The following is a 17,635-nucleotide window of genomic DNA, read 5'->3' on the forward strand; positions in this document are numbered from 1 at the left end:
TCAGAGAATATTGATGCCTACGTCACGGACCTAAAGAACAAGGCAAACGACTGTGAGTTCGGAGAATTGCACGATTCATTAATCAGAGACAGAACAGTTTGTGGCATAAGAGATGACACAGTAAGAGCCAGATTACTTAGAGAGGCAGACCTCACATTAGCAAAAGCTGTGGACATTTGTCGAGCTAACGAAATCACGTCTAACCAAGTAAAAGTGCTAAACGAAGTAGACATGCACAAGATCAAAACTGTAAAAATTAAGCAAAAAATCTACAGGAGAATGCCAAAAGAGGTGCAGCATGACACGAGTGACGACAGAATATGTAGCAGATGTGGTTATAAACATGAGCAGAGAAAATGTCCTGCTACGGACCATAGACTGTAAAAAAAGACAAACAGACTGTGCAGTAAAAAGAACAATTTCACAAAAATGTGCTGAAATGAGAGAAAACATCATAAAAAAAAGATGCATATGCTTGAACAAACAGAAGAAATTGTCAAACTTTATATTTCTTCAAAACCTGATGAGATTTCACAATTCTCGAAATTAGCAGCGTGTATCAATGAAATAAAAGATTGGATGGCCAGAAATTTCCTTCTACTCAATTCTGGCAAAACAGAGGTTCTAATTATTGGACCAAAAAACACCAAAAAATAAGCCACTACAATATAATTTGACTCTCGATGGATGTACTGTTACATCATCTTCAACAGCGAAGAACTTAGGTGTTATATTTGATACCAATCTGTACCAATGTTTGTAGAACAGCATTCCTCTACCTAAGAAAAAATTGCTAAATTATGGCATATGCTCTCTGTTGCTGATACCAAAAAACGAATTAATGACCTCAAGACTAGATTATTGTAATGCATTACTGGGAGGATGTCCAGCAAGATCAATAAATAAACTTAAATTGGTTCAAAATGCAGCAGCCAGAGTGATAACTGAGAACCAGGAAATATGATCATATTAGCCCCATTTTATCATCGTTACATTGAATACCTGTTAAATTCAGTATTAATTTTAAAATTCAGTTAACTACGTACAAAGCTTTGAAAGGTCTACCTCCGCAGTACTTAAGTGACCTTCTACCACGCCATATTCTGTCAAGTTCATTATGATCGTAAAATTCTGGCCTATTAATAGTTCCTAAAATATCAAAATCCACAAAAGGAGGTAGATCCTTTTTGTATTTGGCTCTTAAACTATGGAAAAGTCTCCCTAACCCTGTTTGAGATGCAGACACACTCTCTCAGTTTAAGTCTAGACTAAAGACTCAAATATTTAGCCAGGCATACACCTAATTTATCCTCCAACCCACAATTAGGCTGCTTTAGTTGGGTCTGCCGGAACCAGAAACCAGAAACATTGAGCATGATCTCTAACTCTGCAATAAATTAAATGGCATCTATGCTTATATTATTTGTTTCCCTGTCTCAACCTCAGGACTCCTATCCTGAGGTCACCAGAACCGGCTGGATCCAGCACTATTCATGCTTTGTGTTGGACAAACATCACTTCAGTCTATTATGATGGGCTTCAGAGGATTAACTGATGGCAACTCCAACCATAAGACATGGGATACTTCATATGCCATTGTCTGCACCTTGGATTTAGGATGGACCACACCGTACCTCACCGAAATTACCTACTGAAAATGTGCATATGTCTCGACCCACAGGATTTGAACAAGGCAATTAAACTTGAGCACTACCCACTGCTCACAATAGAAGAAGTCTTGTCAAACATGCTAAATGCCAAAGTATTCTCTGTGCTTGATGCCAACCAAGGGTTCTGGCAGAAACAATTGGACGAGGAAAGCTCCAAATTGTGTACTTTCAACACGCTCATAGGAAGATACAGATTCCTACGTTTGCCTTTCAGAATATCGTCAGCATCTGAAGTATTCCAAAGAGCTGTAGCACAAATGATTGAAGATCTGGATGGTGTGAGGTGAAACAATAAAAGAGCTTGAAGCCAGACTGATAAAACTCCTTGAAAGGGCAAGAGAGTACAACCTCAAGCTGAACAAAAAGAAATGTGAGATCAGAACTTCTCAGATGAAGTATATCGGTCACGTTTTGACAGCAGAAGGACTGAAACCAGATGAAGAGAAGGTGAGAGCCATGGTTCAGTTACCTCCACCAGAAGACAAACAAGCTCTTCAAAGATTTCTGGGTATGTTGCAGTATCTTGTCAAATTCATTCCCAACTTGTCTGTAGTAAGTGCTCCACTCAGACAGCTGCTGGAGAATGATGCTGAATGGATCTGGGAAGTGAGCAAGAAACAAGTTTTCAGAAACTGAAAACACTAACAACGAATGTACCAACACTGAAATTCTACAATGTCAAAAACTGTAAACATTGTCAGTAGATGCCAGCTCTGAAGGAATGGGTGCAGTTTTGCTACAAAATCACAGACCTGTAGCATATGGCTCAAGAGCGCTCACAGACGGTCAACCTAGATATGCGCAAATTGAGAAAGAACTACTTGCTATCGTATACGGATGTGAAAAGTTCCACCAATGTGTATATGGCAGAGAAGTTCACGTAGAGATCACAAGCCACTTGAGAGCATTTTCAATAACCCGCTAAACCAAACACCATTGAGACTACAAAGGATGTTGCTCAGACTGCAAAGGTACAATCTGAAAGTCATATACAAGCTGGGGAAATAGATGCATATAGCAGATGCATTGAGTCGTGCTTACCTTGATGAACACATCGAAGACCTGCTTGAAGAGGAGTTGGAGGTAAACTGCGTCATACCTGAGCTTCCTGTATCTGAAAAGAAACTTCAAGACTTTAGAAAAGCAACAGCTGATGAAATACAGATGTTGAAAGACTACATCATGAAAGGATGGCCTGCTGAGAAAGGCTCAGTTCACAAAGATGTTCAGAAATATTGGACATTTAAAGAAGAACGCAGTTACACATCAGGACTGATGTTTAAAGCTAAAAAAATCATAATTCCAAACAAAATGAGAAATGAAATGCTGGACCGAATTCATGAGTCACATCTGGGCATGGTGAAGTGCAAGGAAAGAGCAAGAGACATAATTTATTGGCCAGGAATGTCAGCTCAAATTTAGAAAATGGTATTTCAATGTGCCATATGCAACACTCATCAAAACAGTCACTCAAGAGAACCACTAATACCTCACACTTTGCCAGGAAGACCATGGGCAAAGGTCAGTACTGATTTCACCACAATGGTTCAGAATATTTGCTGTGTAGACTACTTCTCCAAATTTCCAGAAATTGCAAAGCTGAGTGACACTATGAGCAGAGGAGTGATAACTGCATTGAAATCACTGTTTGCCGGACATGGAATGTGTTAATATCAGATAATGGTCCACAATATGCCAGTCACCAATTCAAATGTTTTGCAGAAAACTGTGAATTCGAGCACAAAACGTCTAGTCCAGGATATGCTCAGTCTAATGGACAAGCAGAAAGAACAGTCCAGACCATCAAGAAAATGCTCAAAAAGTCACAATGTGAGAATGGAGATCCATATGTTGCATTGATGGAATATCGCAATACTCCACTAGATGGAGTTGGAATGTCACCGGCACAACTTTTAATGGGGAGAAGGTTGAAAACGAAACTGCCAACTTCCACTGCATTGTTGACTCCAAAAGGAAGTGGACAAATTCAAGAAAAGCTCAAAAACAGGCAGTCAAAGCAGAAATGTTATTATGACAGAAACACCAAACAATTGCCAGACATATCACCAGGGGACAATGTGAGGATACAGCAAGGACAAATCTGGAAACCTGCAACAGTTCTGAAGAAGCATGAGTTGCCAAGATCATATGTTCTTCGCACACCTGATGGAAAGGTTTACAGAAGAAACAGAAAGCATCTGTTAAAGACAAAAGAACAAGAGTTTACATCAACACATGAACAAACTGACTTTTACACCGAGTCAAACACAAATGCAACGCTACAAGAAGAAACAAATCCAGACTTACCTGTTGTGGTAAAGCACACACGTCAAAATGGTTCAGCCGAAAGACAGAGCAAGACAGTTATCACCACAACATTTGGAAGAGAAGTTAACATGCCATCAAGATTCAAAGACTATAAAATGTGTTAGAATAGTTATTGATTTAAAGGCCTCAAAGTAACTGCTAAATGATATAATTAAGTAATAGATCTAATAGAGCTGGTGGTGGCGTAGTGGCTAAAGCACAGGGCTGTTAATCAGAAGGTTGTTGGTTCGAACCCCATGGCCACCACCATTGTGTCCTTGAGCAAGGCACTTAACTCAAGGTTGCTCTGGGGGGATTGTCCTTGTAATAATTGCACTGTAAGTCCCTTTGGATAAAAGCGTCTGCCAAATGCATAAATGTAATGTTTGGTGATTACATTGTTGAATGTTGAGACAAATGTTAAGGTCCTGAATTGTAAAAAAAAAAAGGGGGATGTAATTTAATTCGTGAGTAAGATGTATGTAAGAGGAGTAACGTGCAAAGGGGGATCGGATAAAAGCATGTCAGTTCAGTAACCACCTGTGTGTCGTCTGATTTATTATTAATAAAATAAAACACAATAATACAGGCTACAACAGCAGAAGACAATGCTGAAGCCTCAACTTTCTGTTCTTGGCTGACAGAAGTGGAACACAATGCTATTCTGCTCACTACAAATATACAGAGTGGTTATCCGAGTTACTGTGGCCTTTCTGTTTGCTCAAACTATTCTGGCCATTCTCATCAACAAGGCATTTCCATCTGCAGAACTGCTGCTCACTGGATGGTTTTTGTTTTTGGCATCATTCTGTGTAAATTCTAGAAACTGTTGTGTGTGAAAATCCCAGGAGATCAGCAGTTACAGAAACACTCAAACCAGCACGTCTGGAAACAACAATCATCACACTCTATATCAATGAGATCACATTTGTTCCCCTTTCTGATGGTTGATGTGAACAGTAACTGAAGCTCCTTACCCATATCTGCATGCTGTTAAGCACTGCACTGCTGCCACACAATTGACTGATTTGATAATTGCATGAATAAGTGTACATGTGTTCCTAATAAGACAGTCGATTAGTGTATGAATCCCTTTATGACTAAACACACTAATCCATTTATCTTGAAACATTGAGCACATCACTGAATGTGGGCACATGCACGTGAAACTCATCGCCAGTAGATGACATGTTTGCGATGCAACAGATGATGGCCTTTAAAGAAACAAAAACTATTTTATAAGTCAAAGTATTAAAAATGAAAACTAAACATATTTTATGATAATTTCTATTTAGCTGTAGTTAGTTTTGAAGCAATGCATGATAGTTTGAGAGTTGAGTTTTATTTTTTTGGAAAATTGTAGTTTTAGTTTTAATTTCGTTTTTCTATGGTTTCCTTTTTTTAAGTTTTAGTTTCAGTTTCAGTTAACTATTATAACCTTGCCTCAAGTGTGGGGGCCCCTTGCCACTTTTTATATATAATTATCCTTTTAATCAAAACAATTTTCTTTTATTAATTCTTTAAAAAAAAAAAATCAATCTTGATACACTCTGTGACCAGAAAAAAAGCAAATTTTCCTTAAGGTGTGCCTTTAGCACTGTTGTACAAAATAACATTGTAGGACTGTTAGGCCTGTATATGGTTTAGTGGTAAATAATATTTCCGAAGTCTGATAACAAATGATCAAAGGTTAGGTTAAAGTTACAAGTTATAAGTTACAAAAAAAAAAAAAAAAAAAAATCTTGGGAAGAGATCTGTCATCAAATAATTTACTTTGTAGAGTGAAGGCACATTACTTCCTCTTTTAGTGAAAGTTTTTTTTTTTTTTACTATTCTGACTGGACATGTAGCACTCCAGTTCTTGTAAACCATAGTGACATTGATGATAAATGACTGTAACATGTAAAGAAATGCCATCTATATAGAAGTAATATATTACATCCTTGTGGACCAAGATAAAGTCATAAATTGTTATACACTACGAGAATTTAAAGTCAGATAACACCAAGAGAGACAGCATTTAGTTTCAGTTCTCCGGAGTTGTTCACATTTTGAAATAGTTAAACAATTAGTAAGTTCTGTAAAGTGAAGCTTAGCAGATTTATTTTCCAAAACAGAGCAAAGGTAGTGTAATGATCTCTTTAACAACATAGATTTTGAGGAATCTAACATTTCATATAACATAATTAACTACATTGAATGTCTTACTACACGATACAGTAAAAGGAGATGTAGGAAAGAAAGTTTTGGCATGTTTTGTGGCTTGTTATGTCGACTTTGTTGTGGAAGATACTATAAAACTTTTTAATACGCACAAACAGAATACAAATATAAACATTTTAACACAATTCAACTGAAAAGTCTTTCATTATTGAAATATGAACTTATATATTTAATAGCTACATACACTGTTTATTTAATTTTTTCCCAGAAGGAATGACTGAACACTATAACATCCAAGAGAAAATTATGAGGAATCTTCCTCAGTTCATTCAGAAACTGTTGGTGGTGAGTCACACTGAATAATGAGCAGTTATTTACATTCACAAAGTTGTGGAATGATTCAGCTATTTATATAATGACAGAGTAAGTGATAATGTCAGGTTTTATGAGTCAGCCCACTGATGACATCAGTTAAGACATACCAAGCCAAAAGTTCAATTTCTTTGTTTTTTTGGTATGAACGGGTGAACTTTGAACACAGTTCACTGTTTGGTTCAGCTGTCATAGATTACTCTTTTTTTCTTTTGTTCTTTGATTTACCATATCTACATTTCCCTGTCGGAAACACTATTGCTCTTGACATTCATCACATGATTTTCTCCCAAAGCTATTTTTATTATTACTTCATTGTGATTTTATGTTTATGTACTGTATATATTATGTTCCATTGGCAAATATTTATTTTTCAAATTAGTTTGATTTAAGTACGTTTGTACAACAGAATGTATCCAGAATAGTTTTTTTTCAGCACGTGTATTGTTCTGAAAGTAATACAAATAATAATGTTTATGTACAATGATAAACAAATATTCAGAACACTGGGGCAGAATAAATGTGATTTTATATTTCTTAACACCCATTATTTTGCAAAGGAACAAAAAGTTGGAGAGAAATTAAAGGTGCATTCAGTAACTTTTATCTTTGTGTCATCTTGGACATAAATGCATCATCATTTAAAATTAATATTTTTCAGTTTAAGATGCCATTGTAGAACTGTAGTATTCAGTCAACCATGATTACTTTACTTTAATCAGTTAGTGAAAGTGTAAAATAACAGGATGTTACTGAGATTAAGTGAGTAGTATTCAGCTGGTCACGTGATTCTAATATGGCAGCCCCCATGTGCGGACCCTCCCATGTAGAATAAAACAGCTTTTATAAGGTTACTGATGTGACTGAAGTGCTCATGATTTCATACATAAATTGTAAATTTATAATTCATGTCTTAAGGTGTAAAACTTTTTAATGAGAAGAATTGACTGAGTGCACCTTTAAGATATTTAAAAATGTTATCTTAACAGTTTAAATCACATTGCAGATATTTTAAACATTACCGTGCTGTGTTTGCAGAGCTCCTCCCTCATCATGTAGGACCTACCACCGCGCCACTCCCACGTGTGGCTTGACAACCCATGTGGTGTATTGGCCACAAGTCACCTCCCCCTAGCCTGGGCAGGATGTGGTCTCCGCAGGGTCTTTTCCCCCTGAAAGAACAGGATTGGGAAAGGGCCTTCCCCGATGCATTTCATAGCGTTAAGATAGCCCCAGCCGCTTTATGCTCTATGACGAGAAACAGAGAGAAAATGAAGCAGCTGTTCGGCTTGCTCCCATAATAGTCATGTCGCCTGTTCCCCCCTTAGGGGTGCTGGGAACCTAAGGTCTGTATATGACACCCTTTTCTGGGGGCGTTGGGGAGGGTTACGTGCGGCCAATACAGTTGCTTCTAGCACGCAGTAGCTTGCTTGCACCTGTGTCAGCAGTTCACGTGACACGGTCTAGTGCATGGCACTTTAAATGGGACATCTTGTGTCACTACATTTGACACAACGTCGAGTGAGTGACAGAAGGGGAACGTCATGGTTACTGTTGTAACCTCCATTCCCTGATGGGACACAAGACGTTGTGTCCCCCTTGCCACGACACTAGACCTACCACTGTAAATGGCCGTACCTTATTCTCGGCTCCTCAGTACAAAAACCTGACTGACAGACCCAAGCCCGCTTCCCTTTATACCCTTATGTCCGGGGCGGAACATCCAGAATCTGTCTGCCAATTTCTCATTGGCCTTTTCTCAAGTTCAGAGGTACGTCAGGCTCTCACGAAAGACCCCTTGTGTCACTACATTGGACACAACGTCTTATTCCCTCCATCAGGGAATGGAGGTTACAACAGTAACCGTGACATTTTTTTATTGAAATTCCATTTTCGATATAAAGAATGTGTATTTTTTGCGAGTGATGACAGAATTTTTATATCAGGAATAAATGTTTTTACTTCTGCAAATGTAATCAAGTTTTTTTTCAGTAGTATTTCCATTCATGATATCAAATATTAGCACTTTAACTTTTGAAAGTGTAATAGTTGTTTTTTTATAATTCACATGCTCCACACGATTAAATGTCAAAATGGCTTGCGATAGTCCTGGTGGGTCTGAACCCCATTTCTGGTTTCTATTCTCAAGGTAAGGGTGTAGACAGGCTATGCAATGATATTCAGATCTATTAATCTCTACTAGAGCGTGACTTGGCAAAGTGGAGTTCAGGAAGGTAGTTTCTCAAGGTGATTATTTCTGCATTGTGTACAAAAGTGTATAATAGTTGATTGAATGAACACCTTCAGTCTAAGAATAATTAACATTAACTTTAACCTGTATTAGACGCTTTGGGAGTGATATCAGGTTGGATTACTGGAAGTGAAACATAAATCACGCTGACACATACAGCCGTTTCCAGAAAATGACCTGCATTTACCAGTTTAGAGGTCATGTGTGAACACAACCCATATGAAAATACTGGTGAATTTTGCACAGAAATTTCCCTTAAAGCTAAGTTTTACCTATAAATTTCCTTCTAATTGTTTGTGTGAACAGCACATTTGATACATTTACCAGCAAGGCAACCCAATGATTTTCCTGCAATTTACCTGGTTGCGTGTAAACAGGGCAATAGACAAAATACACTGTAATAAAATGACATTAACAAAGAATTTGTGAGTAACTTATCTATTGCCTTATATACAAAACTTGACATTTACAATACAAGTGTAATTGTATGATGAGAAAGGAACTTACATGGTATCATTAGAGAGTTCACTTGAAACTTCTCTAAAATCAGCCAGTTCTGTGAGGGCTGGAATGTGTGATAATTACGAATCTGATAACATACGGCAGTTTTGGCAATGTGCAATATATCATAATTAGCAGAAGCCTCTATATCCATTTAAAATTTTTAAGCACATCTCTATATAGCATATCTCGCAAAATTAAGAATAACTTTTATTGTTTATTAATGGAGTTGAGTTTCACCAGCTATACGTGTCACGGCTCCAGTAATTTTGCCGGTTTATTCTGTCGTTTTGTTTTTCTCTCGCAATCATGTCTAGGGGAACAATGATCGTTCCCAGGGAGGCGCTGATCATGCCACTCATTAACGTGCTAGCTACACCTGTTCCACTCTGATTGCACTCCTTACTAAATCCTTGTGTTCCCTCACTCTCCTCTCTAGATTATTGTGTGCTGTCAAGCAACTAACCTTGCTCTCTGTGTGTAGTTTGTTGCCTGTCTCTGCCCGCATGTCTTTCCAGCTTGCTGTATGCCTGTCCTCACTGCCCACGAATTGCCAGTGGATTCCTCATCTCTGCCCACATGACTGCCCTCTTTCACCTGGGCTTTGTTCTCTGCACCTCACCATGCTTCAGTGGAAACTTCCTACGGATCTGCTCCTGACTTCCACAATGTATCCACTTGTCTACGAACGCCCTTCCTTGCCAACTGTGTGGCCACGACGTGCACAGTGACTCAAACTTCGCCTCATGCTACTGCAGCCGGTGCTGGGGTCACTTTCTACAGTTCAGTAAATTGACATTTTCTGTTAAATCCTTTTGAACTGTTCTTCTGCGTTGGTCCCTTTGTCTCACACTCTCTCTGACAATAGTAGTACACACAGAATTTTTTATAAAAAAAAAAAATCTGTGATCAAATAATTGGCAAATCCCTTCCTTTTTTGTAATGGGGTTTTCCGGTTCTGTTACTCCCTAGTGATGACTAATCTGACCAGACCTGTTTGATCATTGTGAAATTTGTTCTAGCGCTCTGTGGGCAAACACACATAATGACAATGATGACAAATGCCATCAGTGATATAAGACCTCCTGTAAGCACTTCAATAATCTCACTCCTTGTTTGGAAACTACCACAGGAGCTTCAAGGTTGACATTAGATCCTTGTGGATTGAGGTAAAGTCATGAATTGTTATATACTACGAGAACTTATAGTCAAGAGATTAGTTTATTTCTGTCAATAACACACATTTTTGAATAGTTAACACTTTGTATGTTCTGTAGTGTGATGCTTCGCTTTTTTATTTTCCAAAACAGAGCAAAGGTTTGTTGTGTTCTCTTTAACAATATGTATGTTAAAAGGAGATGAAGGAAAGAAAGATGTATCATTATTTTTGATGCATGACATTGTGGCTTGTCATTTATTTACTTCATTGGAAGACCCTATAAAATGTTGAACTTAACACATACAGTAAAAAAAATATTGAATATTTTATCACTGCTTTCATAATAACTAAATACACCTACCTCTTTTCCACAGAAGGAATAATTGCATACCATATAACGTCCATGGCAGATAAGCAAGGACAACGTTTGAGAGAACTTCCTCTTTGCATTTTGATACTATTGGTGGTGAGTCTGAATAATGAGCAGTTATTTTGCATTCACAAATATCACAAATAGCTGCATATGTTGTGTAACTAAGTTATTTATAAGAGATCAATCATAGTATGCCGAGCTTCAAGAGTTAACTAGATTATGTCATCAATGGGCTAAGATATACCAAGCCAAAAGTTCTGCGTCCTGTGTTTTGTTTTTTGTCTCAACTATTGAACTTTCAACACAGATCGTTGGCATTACAGTGGGTGCAAGCAACAAAGAGGATTGCTCAAAAACTCAATACAGGCATGATGGAGTCTGCTGTGATAAATGTGCTCTAGGTACAGTACAATTAATTCAGCATTATCTCGTGTGTGTGTATATATATATATATATATATATATATATATATATATTACTGTCAAATGTAACTTTTTTTTTTTTTTTTTTTTTTTTTTTTTTTTTGAGCCACATATTACTGATTATTCATTCAATTACACTGTAAAAATGTTTTGTCAGATAAACTAAAAACATGTGCTCTGAGATAACCCCTAAACTGACTGGTTTTATTCTATTGATTGGTTTTATTAAGTCTAAAATATTAATTAACATGTCTAAATTAACCTACATGCATTAGGTTACACCAAAAAAAGGAATTTTTAAAGTTTAGAAATTGAAAGTGAAAATAGATCCTCAAGATAACAATTACAAGTTTCCTCTTTTTAGGCAATTCTTTGAACAAGAAACAAAATCAAAGCAAATGTTTCTGTTTGGTTCAACTGTCATAGACTGCTCTCTCTATTCTTTCCTTAGGACATAAGTTGATAAAGAAATGCTCCAGTGGCATGAAAACTACATGTGAGAAATGTACAAATGGGACCTACCAAGACAACATGAATTATTTCCCAAACTGCTTCAGATGCATGAAATGTAGCAAGCGAAGTAAGCATATATAGTTTTGAATTATTTTTTTTTTTTCATGACTTTTCAAATAAAGTCTAATATCTAATGTATATATAGATGTGATGGCATTGTTTAGATACTTAGTCTACCTTTCTCTCATTCTTTCAATTTATCTCTGACAGAGCATGCAGTGGTGATTTCTCCGTGTACATACCAAAATAACACTGTTTGTGGATGTCAGCCTGGATACCGCATGAGGGTCTATGGTAGATTTTCTTGGGATTGTGTCCCCCATAAAAACGCTTATGTAATCTTATAAGATATTCTGAAGGTATTATGATCCGCTTATGTACTGTATATGTATTGTGTTCTATTTACAAATATTTATTTTTCAGATTAGTAGCTAGAGTTTACTATTTTTGTACAAGAAAATGTATCCAGAAACGTTTTCATCTGATAATTTAATAAAAACAGAATAAAAAGAACCCATCATGTGCCCTCTGCTTGTCATGAACTAACAATTTACTAATCTAAACAAATATTCTTTAACACTGGGTTAGAATAAAAGTTGATTTTATTTTCCTAACACATATATATTATACAAAGTGGAATACCTGGGAATATTTTATTTTTTGCTTATACTGTCCTTGCAATGAGTTGCTGCTTCAAAGCTCGACAGTTAGCTAACAGTGTAAAGTTCTCCAAAAAAGACAAGGCATAACTTATCTTGGGTTCCACGAAGAAACTTTACTTTTCTTATTATACTGTAAAACTGTAACAAAGAGCAAAAGACAAACAGAAATGAGATCAAACCAATACAGATATCTAAAGTACACTATTTATAGCAACAGAAATGCTAAGTCATAACTAATAGCCATGCTAACTATCAATTTAGTCATTTGACATGAGAAAACTCCAATAAACAAAAGATATGCCAAGTACAATTACTTTTAAATTTTTAGTAATATGTACAGTACTTACGGACAAATAGTATACAAGGCAACAATGTAAAAGGAAAAAAATGTAGCAGGAGAAAATGGCACTGGTCTGCAGTACACTCAACTAACTGTTGATGGAAATTTACCTCAGAAACTTAAACTAAAGCTACTGCTGCTGGTTAGCCAAAAGGGGGCACTGTTGCACACACAAATGTAAAAAAAAAAAAAAACTCTTAATTTACGTCAGAGAGGTCAGAACACTGCTTGTGTTTTACGTTTCATTCAACTCCGTTTACTGTCCAGCAAAACCTCTATTATTAAAATCACCGCATCTGACTGAAGCCCCTGGAAGCATAAAATCTAAAATGAAAGTTACTAGAACATATGGGATACATTTAGGATTTATGTGATATTGTGTATATTTACATGCCAATTTACTGTTTCTCCGAAGAGAAAAGGCACATTTGCTGAACTACAATAGTTCCCACGAACTTAGAAACCTAAAAAAAACATTTCTCAGACACATTTCTCAAAACTATAACCTGAACACAAACCAAAACTGAGTGAGATAATAAATAAGTGTTTTGTTTTTTGTTGTGAGTTCCAGAGAAATTAAAGAATGGACAATAAATGATGTAGACCTACTGACCAAGGCTAAATAAATACAAATTGAAAATTAAATATAAAGTGTCTTATTCGTGCATACACTACCGCATTTTGACACGCACTTTTGTTTTGTCAAGATTAACATGGATGTTGAGAGAATGTTAACAAAAATGTTGTGCGAAAGAGAGAGAATAGGTAGCTGCACAGTAGACTGTGCAATAACAAATTTGGACCTTTCTACTTTGGGAGTTTTCACAGTCAAACCTTAACAGCTTTCTCAGATCACAGACAAATAACCTTGTATGTCAAACAGTCTGAATCAGCAATCAGAACACCAAACACAATGAGAGAATACTATCATTTCAATGGACGATAACAGTATAAATGACTACACAAATGCAACTACACTTACAGAAATACAATCATACTTTCTTTCCAAATACAGAAATGCACTATAAATGAATATGGTGTAAATCAGGCAGTAAATGAGCTAAATACCATTTTCTGAAAAATAGCACAAAGGAGCTATTTGGCACTAATCAAACCTAAGAAAAAGAAATTCGACAGACAAATGATTTGATTTAGACTGTAAGACTCTGAGGATAAACCTCTTAAAATTATCCAACCAAAAACACAGACAACCAGACAGGGGCGAAAATTGGGGGGCAATAAACATAACAATTCTCAAGAGCAATTTTTGAATGGGACACCAAGGTTTTTTTTGTTGTTGCCCCATTTGCATTTGTATTATTTTATTTCTTAAACAATTATTTTAAGCATATATCATTATATTATTTACAATACAATACAATAATAGGGGGGTCCTGACCCCGGACCCCCCCCCCTTGCGATTTCCGCCTATGCAACCAGACAATCAAGGCCTACGCCTGAGGCACTAAAACAATATAAATCCACACTCAGAAGAAAAACTGTTTTTACAGAGCCAGCTTAAAGTAATTGAAGAATTAGTAAACTCCAAATGGATAAATGGAAATCACTATATAAATCAAATGATGAATTGGCAATACAAGATGGAGAGCACTGGAAAAAGCATTTCCAAGATTTATGTATATAGCACTACCCAAAAGCATGATCAAAGTGACATTATTAAAAAATTTTAGTTGGAAAAATCCATTAAAGAATATCAAAACCCATTAGATTTTCAAATCACATTGAAAGAATTGGAATAAAAAATTGGTGTCCTAGAGTCCTGTGTAGAGTGCGTTCTCAATGAAATGCTGAAACACATGGACCACAACTTCAAACTGCCACTCTAAAACTGTTCAATTTTGTGCAGGGTTGGGAGGGTTACTTTTGATATTCCACTACAGAATAAATGCTGTAAAATGTAATTTGTAACATATTTCGTTAGATTACTCAAGGTCAGTAACATATTGTAAATACTTTGGATTACTTCTTCAGCACTGGTAAATTTTTTCACTTGTTTTGACTATAAAAAATTCTGCCAGTACAGTAACACAAAATACACATGTTAAAAATACATTCTCTGAAAAACCTAAATATCTTATACAGAGTTGTTTCTAAAACAAGATCAATCAAATTAATCTTGTTTACAGGATTTGTAGATATTTGTACAGGACAACAATACAAATATTATTAGCAAGAATATGATTTTTGCCCTAATATCAAAGGTCTTATTAGGAAAAAAAAGAAATTATGATCCAGCGTGAATTTTCTTGATAAAAAAATATGATTGTGTCTGGTGAAATAGCATTTTAGTTTAGCGTAAAGCTGACAAATTACACAAGGTTTATTTCTATTTCTTCTGCTCCAAACTTACTTCAAACGTACTTCTCTGTCTGCTCGTATGAATGTAACACATCATAAGAAAATATTTCACCGCTGTTCAAATGCACTTTGAATCGCATCATTTATAAGTATTAATGTTTTCCATCTGAAAGGACTAAATATTAAACAAATGACAATATAATGCAAATTAATCTCTTCATTAATCAAAATAATTTTTGAATGTAACTGTATTCTAATTACCAATTATTTAAATTGTAACTGTAGTGGAATACAGTTACTTATATTTTCTATTTTAAATATGTAATCCTGTTACATGTATTCCGTTACTCCCCAACCCTGTTTATAAGTGAGGTGATAAATTAGACCCTAACAACTACAGAGTTGTGTGAACAGTAATCTGGGGAAAGTTATCTGAAGGATTTTAAACACCAGACTTTAGACTTCCTTATGTTGAAAATTGGGAACAAAAGAAGCAAATGTTTCCTTCAGCGGCGAGGAGTGAGACAGGGACGCAGTTTAAGCCCCACCCTATTCAACATATATATCAATCAGTTTGCACAAATTATTGAACAATCTCCCATTCAAGGTCTCACTCTACATGATATTGAGATAAAGTGTCTCCTCTATGCAGATGACCTGGTTCTCCTGTCGCCCACTAAAGAGGGGCTGCAACAGAGCCTAGTATTACTGGAGAGTTACTGTCAGACCTGGGCCCTGACAGTCACCCATCAAAAAACAAACGTCATGATCTTCCAAAAGCGATCCAGATCTCAGGGACTAACAAACATATTTTCGTTATCAAACAGAAACATTGATATCACAAAAACATACACTAACCTCGGCCTAAAAATCAGTTCTACAGGTAATTTTGCTTTGGCTGTGAATGAACTCAAAGAGAAAGCACAAAGGGCATTTTATGCCATTAAAAAATCTATTAAAATTGATATTCAAATTTGGATCTGGTTCAAAATATTCAAATCAGTCATCGAACCAATTGCATTATATGACAGTGAGGTGTGGGGTCCACCTGTAACATCTGACAATTTAAATTGGGAAAAACATCCCATTGAAACTTTGGAATTTTGTAAAAGAATAATTTATGTCCAAAGAAAAGCTTTACCAACAGGTTTCATGTTCTAATCCTTGTTCAGTTCCTGTTCTTCTTTTCTATGTAATTGCTTTGGCAATACAAAATGTTTTTGTCATGCCAATAAAGCTCTTTGAATTGAATTGATTAGAATTGAGAGAAAGAGCGAGGGAGAGAGCAGATTGTCTTGAGTAAGAGTCAGATTGGATTCCTATCGCACCACTGGTCTGGCAGTGAATACACTATAAGAGAAAGCTAGAAAAGCATTTTACTGTATGCTATTATGGGCAAATTTACCCAAATAGACAATAACAATTTGGTTTAAAATCTTTGAAAGTATTATTATTCCTATTGCTCTGTATGGATGTGAGGTTTGGGGTCCACTCTGTCTGGCAGATTGCTCTAGATGGGACAAACAGAATTCTGTAGAAACATTCTAAGAGTTCAGAGAAGAACACCTAGTAATGCATGCCGGGCCGAACTAGGCAGATTCCCCTAACACACTGCAATATGAATAATTTTGAAAGTAAAAACCAAAGCAAATTGGAATGTTATCGGGCCCTAAACAGAAATGATAATCTGGCAGAATATCTCTACAATGTCAGAGATCTCAAACAGACAGATCCTCAGTGATCACAGTCTGGCCATAGAAAAAGGCTGACACAGACAAACATGGCTTTCAAAGGAAGAATGAGTCTGTGCTCACTGTGACACTGGGTGAGGTCGAGACAGAGACACACTTTCTCCTTCAATGTGAGACATTTACAGAGGTGAGAGAGAAATACTTTGACAAACTCTCAAATGTCTTAATGTACTTCAGTCACATTATTTTATTTTCTTATGTTCATAATGTCTTGTTAAATGCTTATTTTATTTTATATTGTATAGTGTATATTGTTATTATAGTTTTTATTTTATGAATTACCTGGCACCTTATTTAATTTATATTTTTATTGTTATTTGTTACTGTTTTATTATTATTATTTGTCTTGTCATTATCTATTCTGTGTATGAATGATTTGGCCATATTGTATGTAAACACAATCATGCTAATAAAGTACATTAAAGAAAGAGAGAGAGAGAGAGAGAGAGAGAGAGAGAGAGAGAGAGAGAGAGAGAGAGCGAGAGAGCGAGCGAGAGGTCATGTGACATTACCTTCGTGCGTGACGTCTCCCTCAAGTTTGGAGCACAGGTGGGCACCGGAAAAACACAAACGACAAAAATTGTTTTTATCATCTAAATGCTCGAGTCTCTGACACTTTTGAAAACCGACACAATTTCCGTGACAAAAGGTAAATAAAACGAAAGCCAAATTACGATATTATTTATTTGTTGAGCGTGTGCAACAATATTTTCCCAAGGGGTTTACCTCATATCAAATCAGTACAACAGCATAACGTTGACGTAATCTCGTATAAAACCTTATTTTATTAGCCTTATTACTCCTCACAGCTATATCTAATCAAATAACTCCA

At 36.1% G+C, this 17,635-nt stretch overlaps 1 protein-coding gene across 1 annotated transcript; it reads left to right on the top strand.

The window, feature by feature from the left end:
- The first annotated feature begins 10,228 nt into the window (after positions 1–10,228).
- Positions 10,229–12,240, top strand: LOC127655724 (tumor necrosis factor receptor superfamily member 1A-like). Its single transcript, XM_052143686.1, has 5 exons — positions 10,229–10,433; positions 10,798–10,889; positions 11,104–11,197; positions 11,670–11,798; positions 11,942–12,240. The coding sequence occupies exons 2-5, from the start codon at positions 10,827–10,829 to the stop codon at positions 12,076–12,078; spliced, it is 423 nt and encodes a 140-aa protein (XP_051999646.1). The 5' UTR covers positions 10,229–10,433; positions 10,798–10,826; the 3' UTR covers positions 12,079–12,240.
- The last annotated feature ends 5,395 nt before the right edge of the window (positions 12,241–17,635 follow it).

The sequence above is a fragment of the Xyrauchen texanus genome, chromosome 15 (assembly GCF_025860055.1).
Source record: "Xyrauchen texanus isolate HMW12.3.18 chromosome 15, RBS_HiC_50CHRs, whole genome shotgun sequence".
Taxonomy (NCBI): domain Eukaryota; kingdom Metazoa; phylum Chordata; class Actinopteri; order Cypriniformes; family Catostomidae; genus Xyrauchen; species Xyrauchen texanus.

What these genes read in the sequence shown, in the direction of transcription:
- LOC127655724 (XM_052143686.1), top strand. Translation starts at nt 10,827, where the DNA reads ATGGCAGATAAGCAAGGACAACGTTTGAGAGAACTTCCTCTTTGCATT. An exon ending in CTGTGATAAATGTGCTCTAG is followed by an intron (nt 11,198 to 11,669) that starts GTACAGTACAAT and finishes TTCTTTCCTTAG; the next exon opens with GACATAAGTTGATAAAGAAA. An exon ending in CATGAAATGTAGCAAGCGAA is followed by an intron (nt 11,799 to 11,941) that starts GTAAGCATATAT and finishes TATCTCTGACAG; the next exon opens with AGCATGCAGTGGTGATTTCT.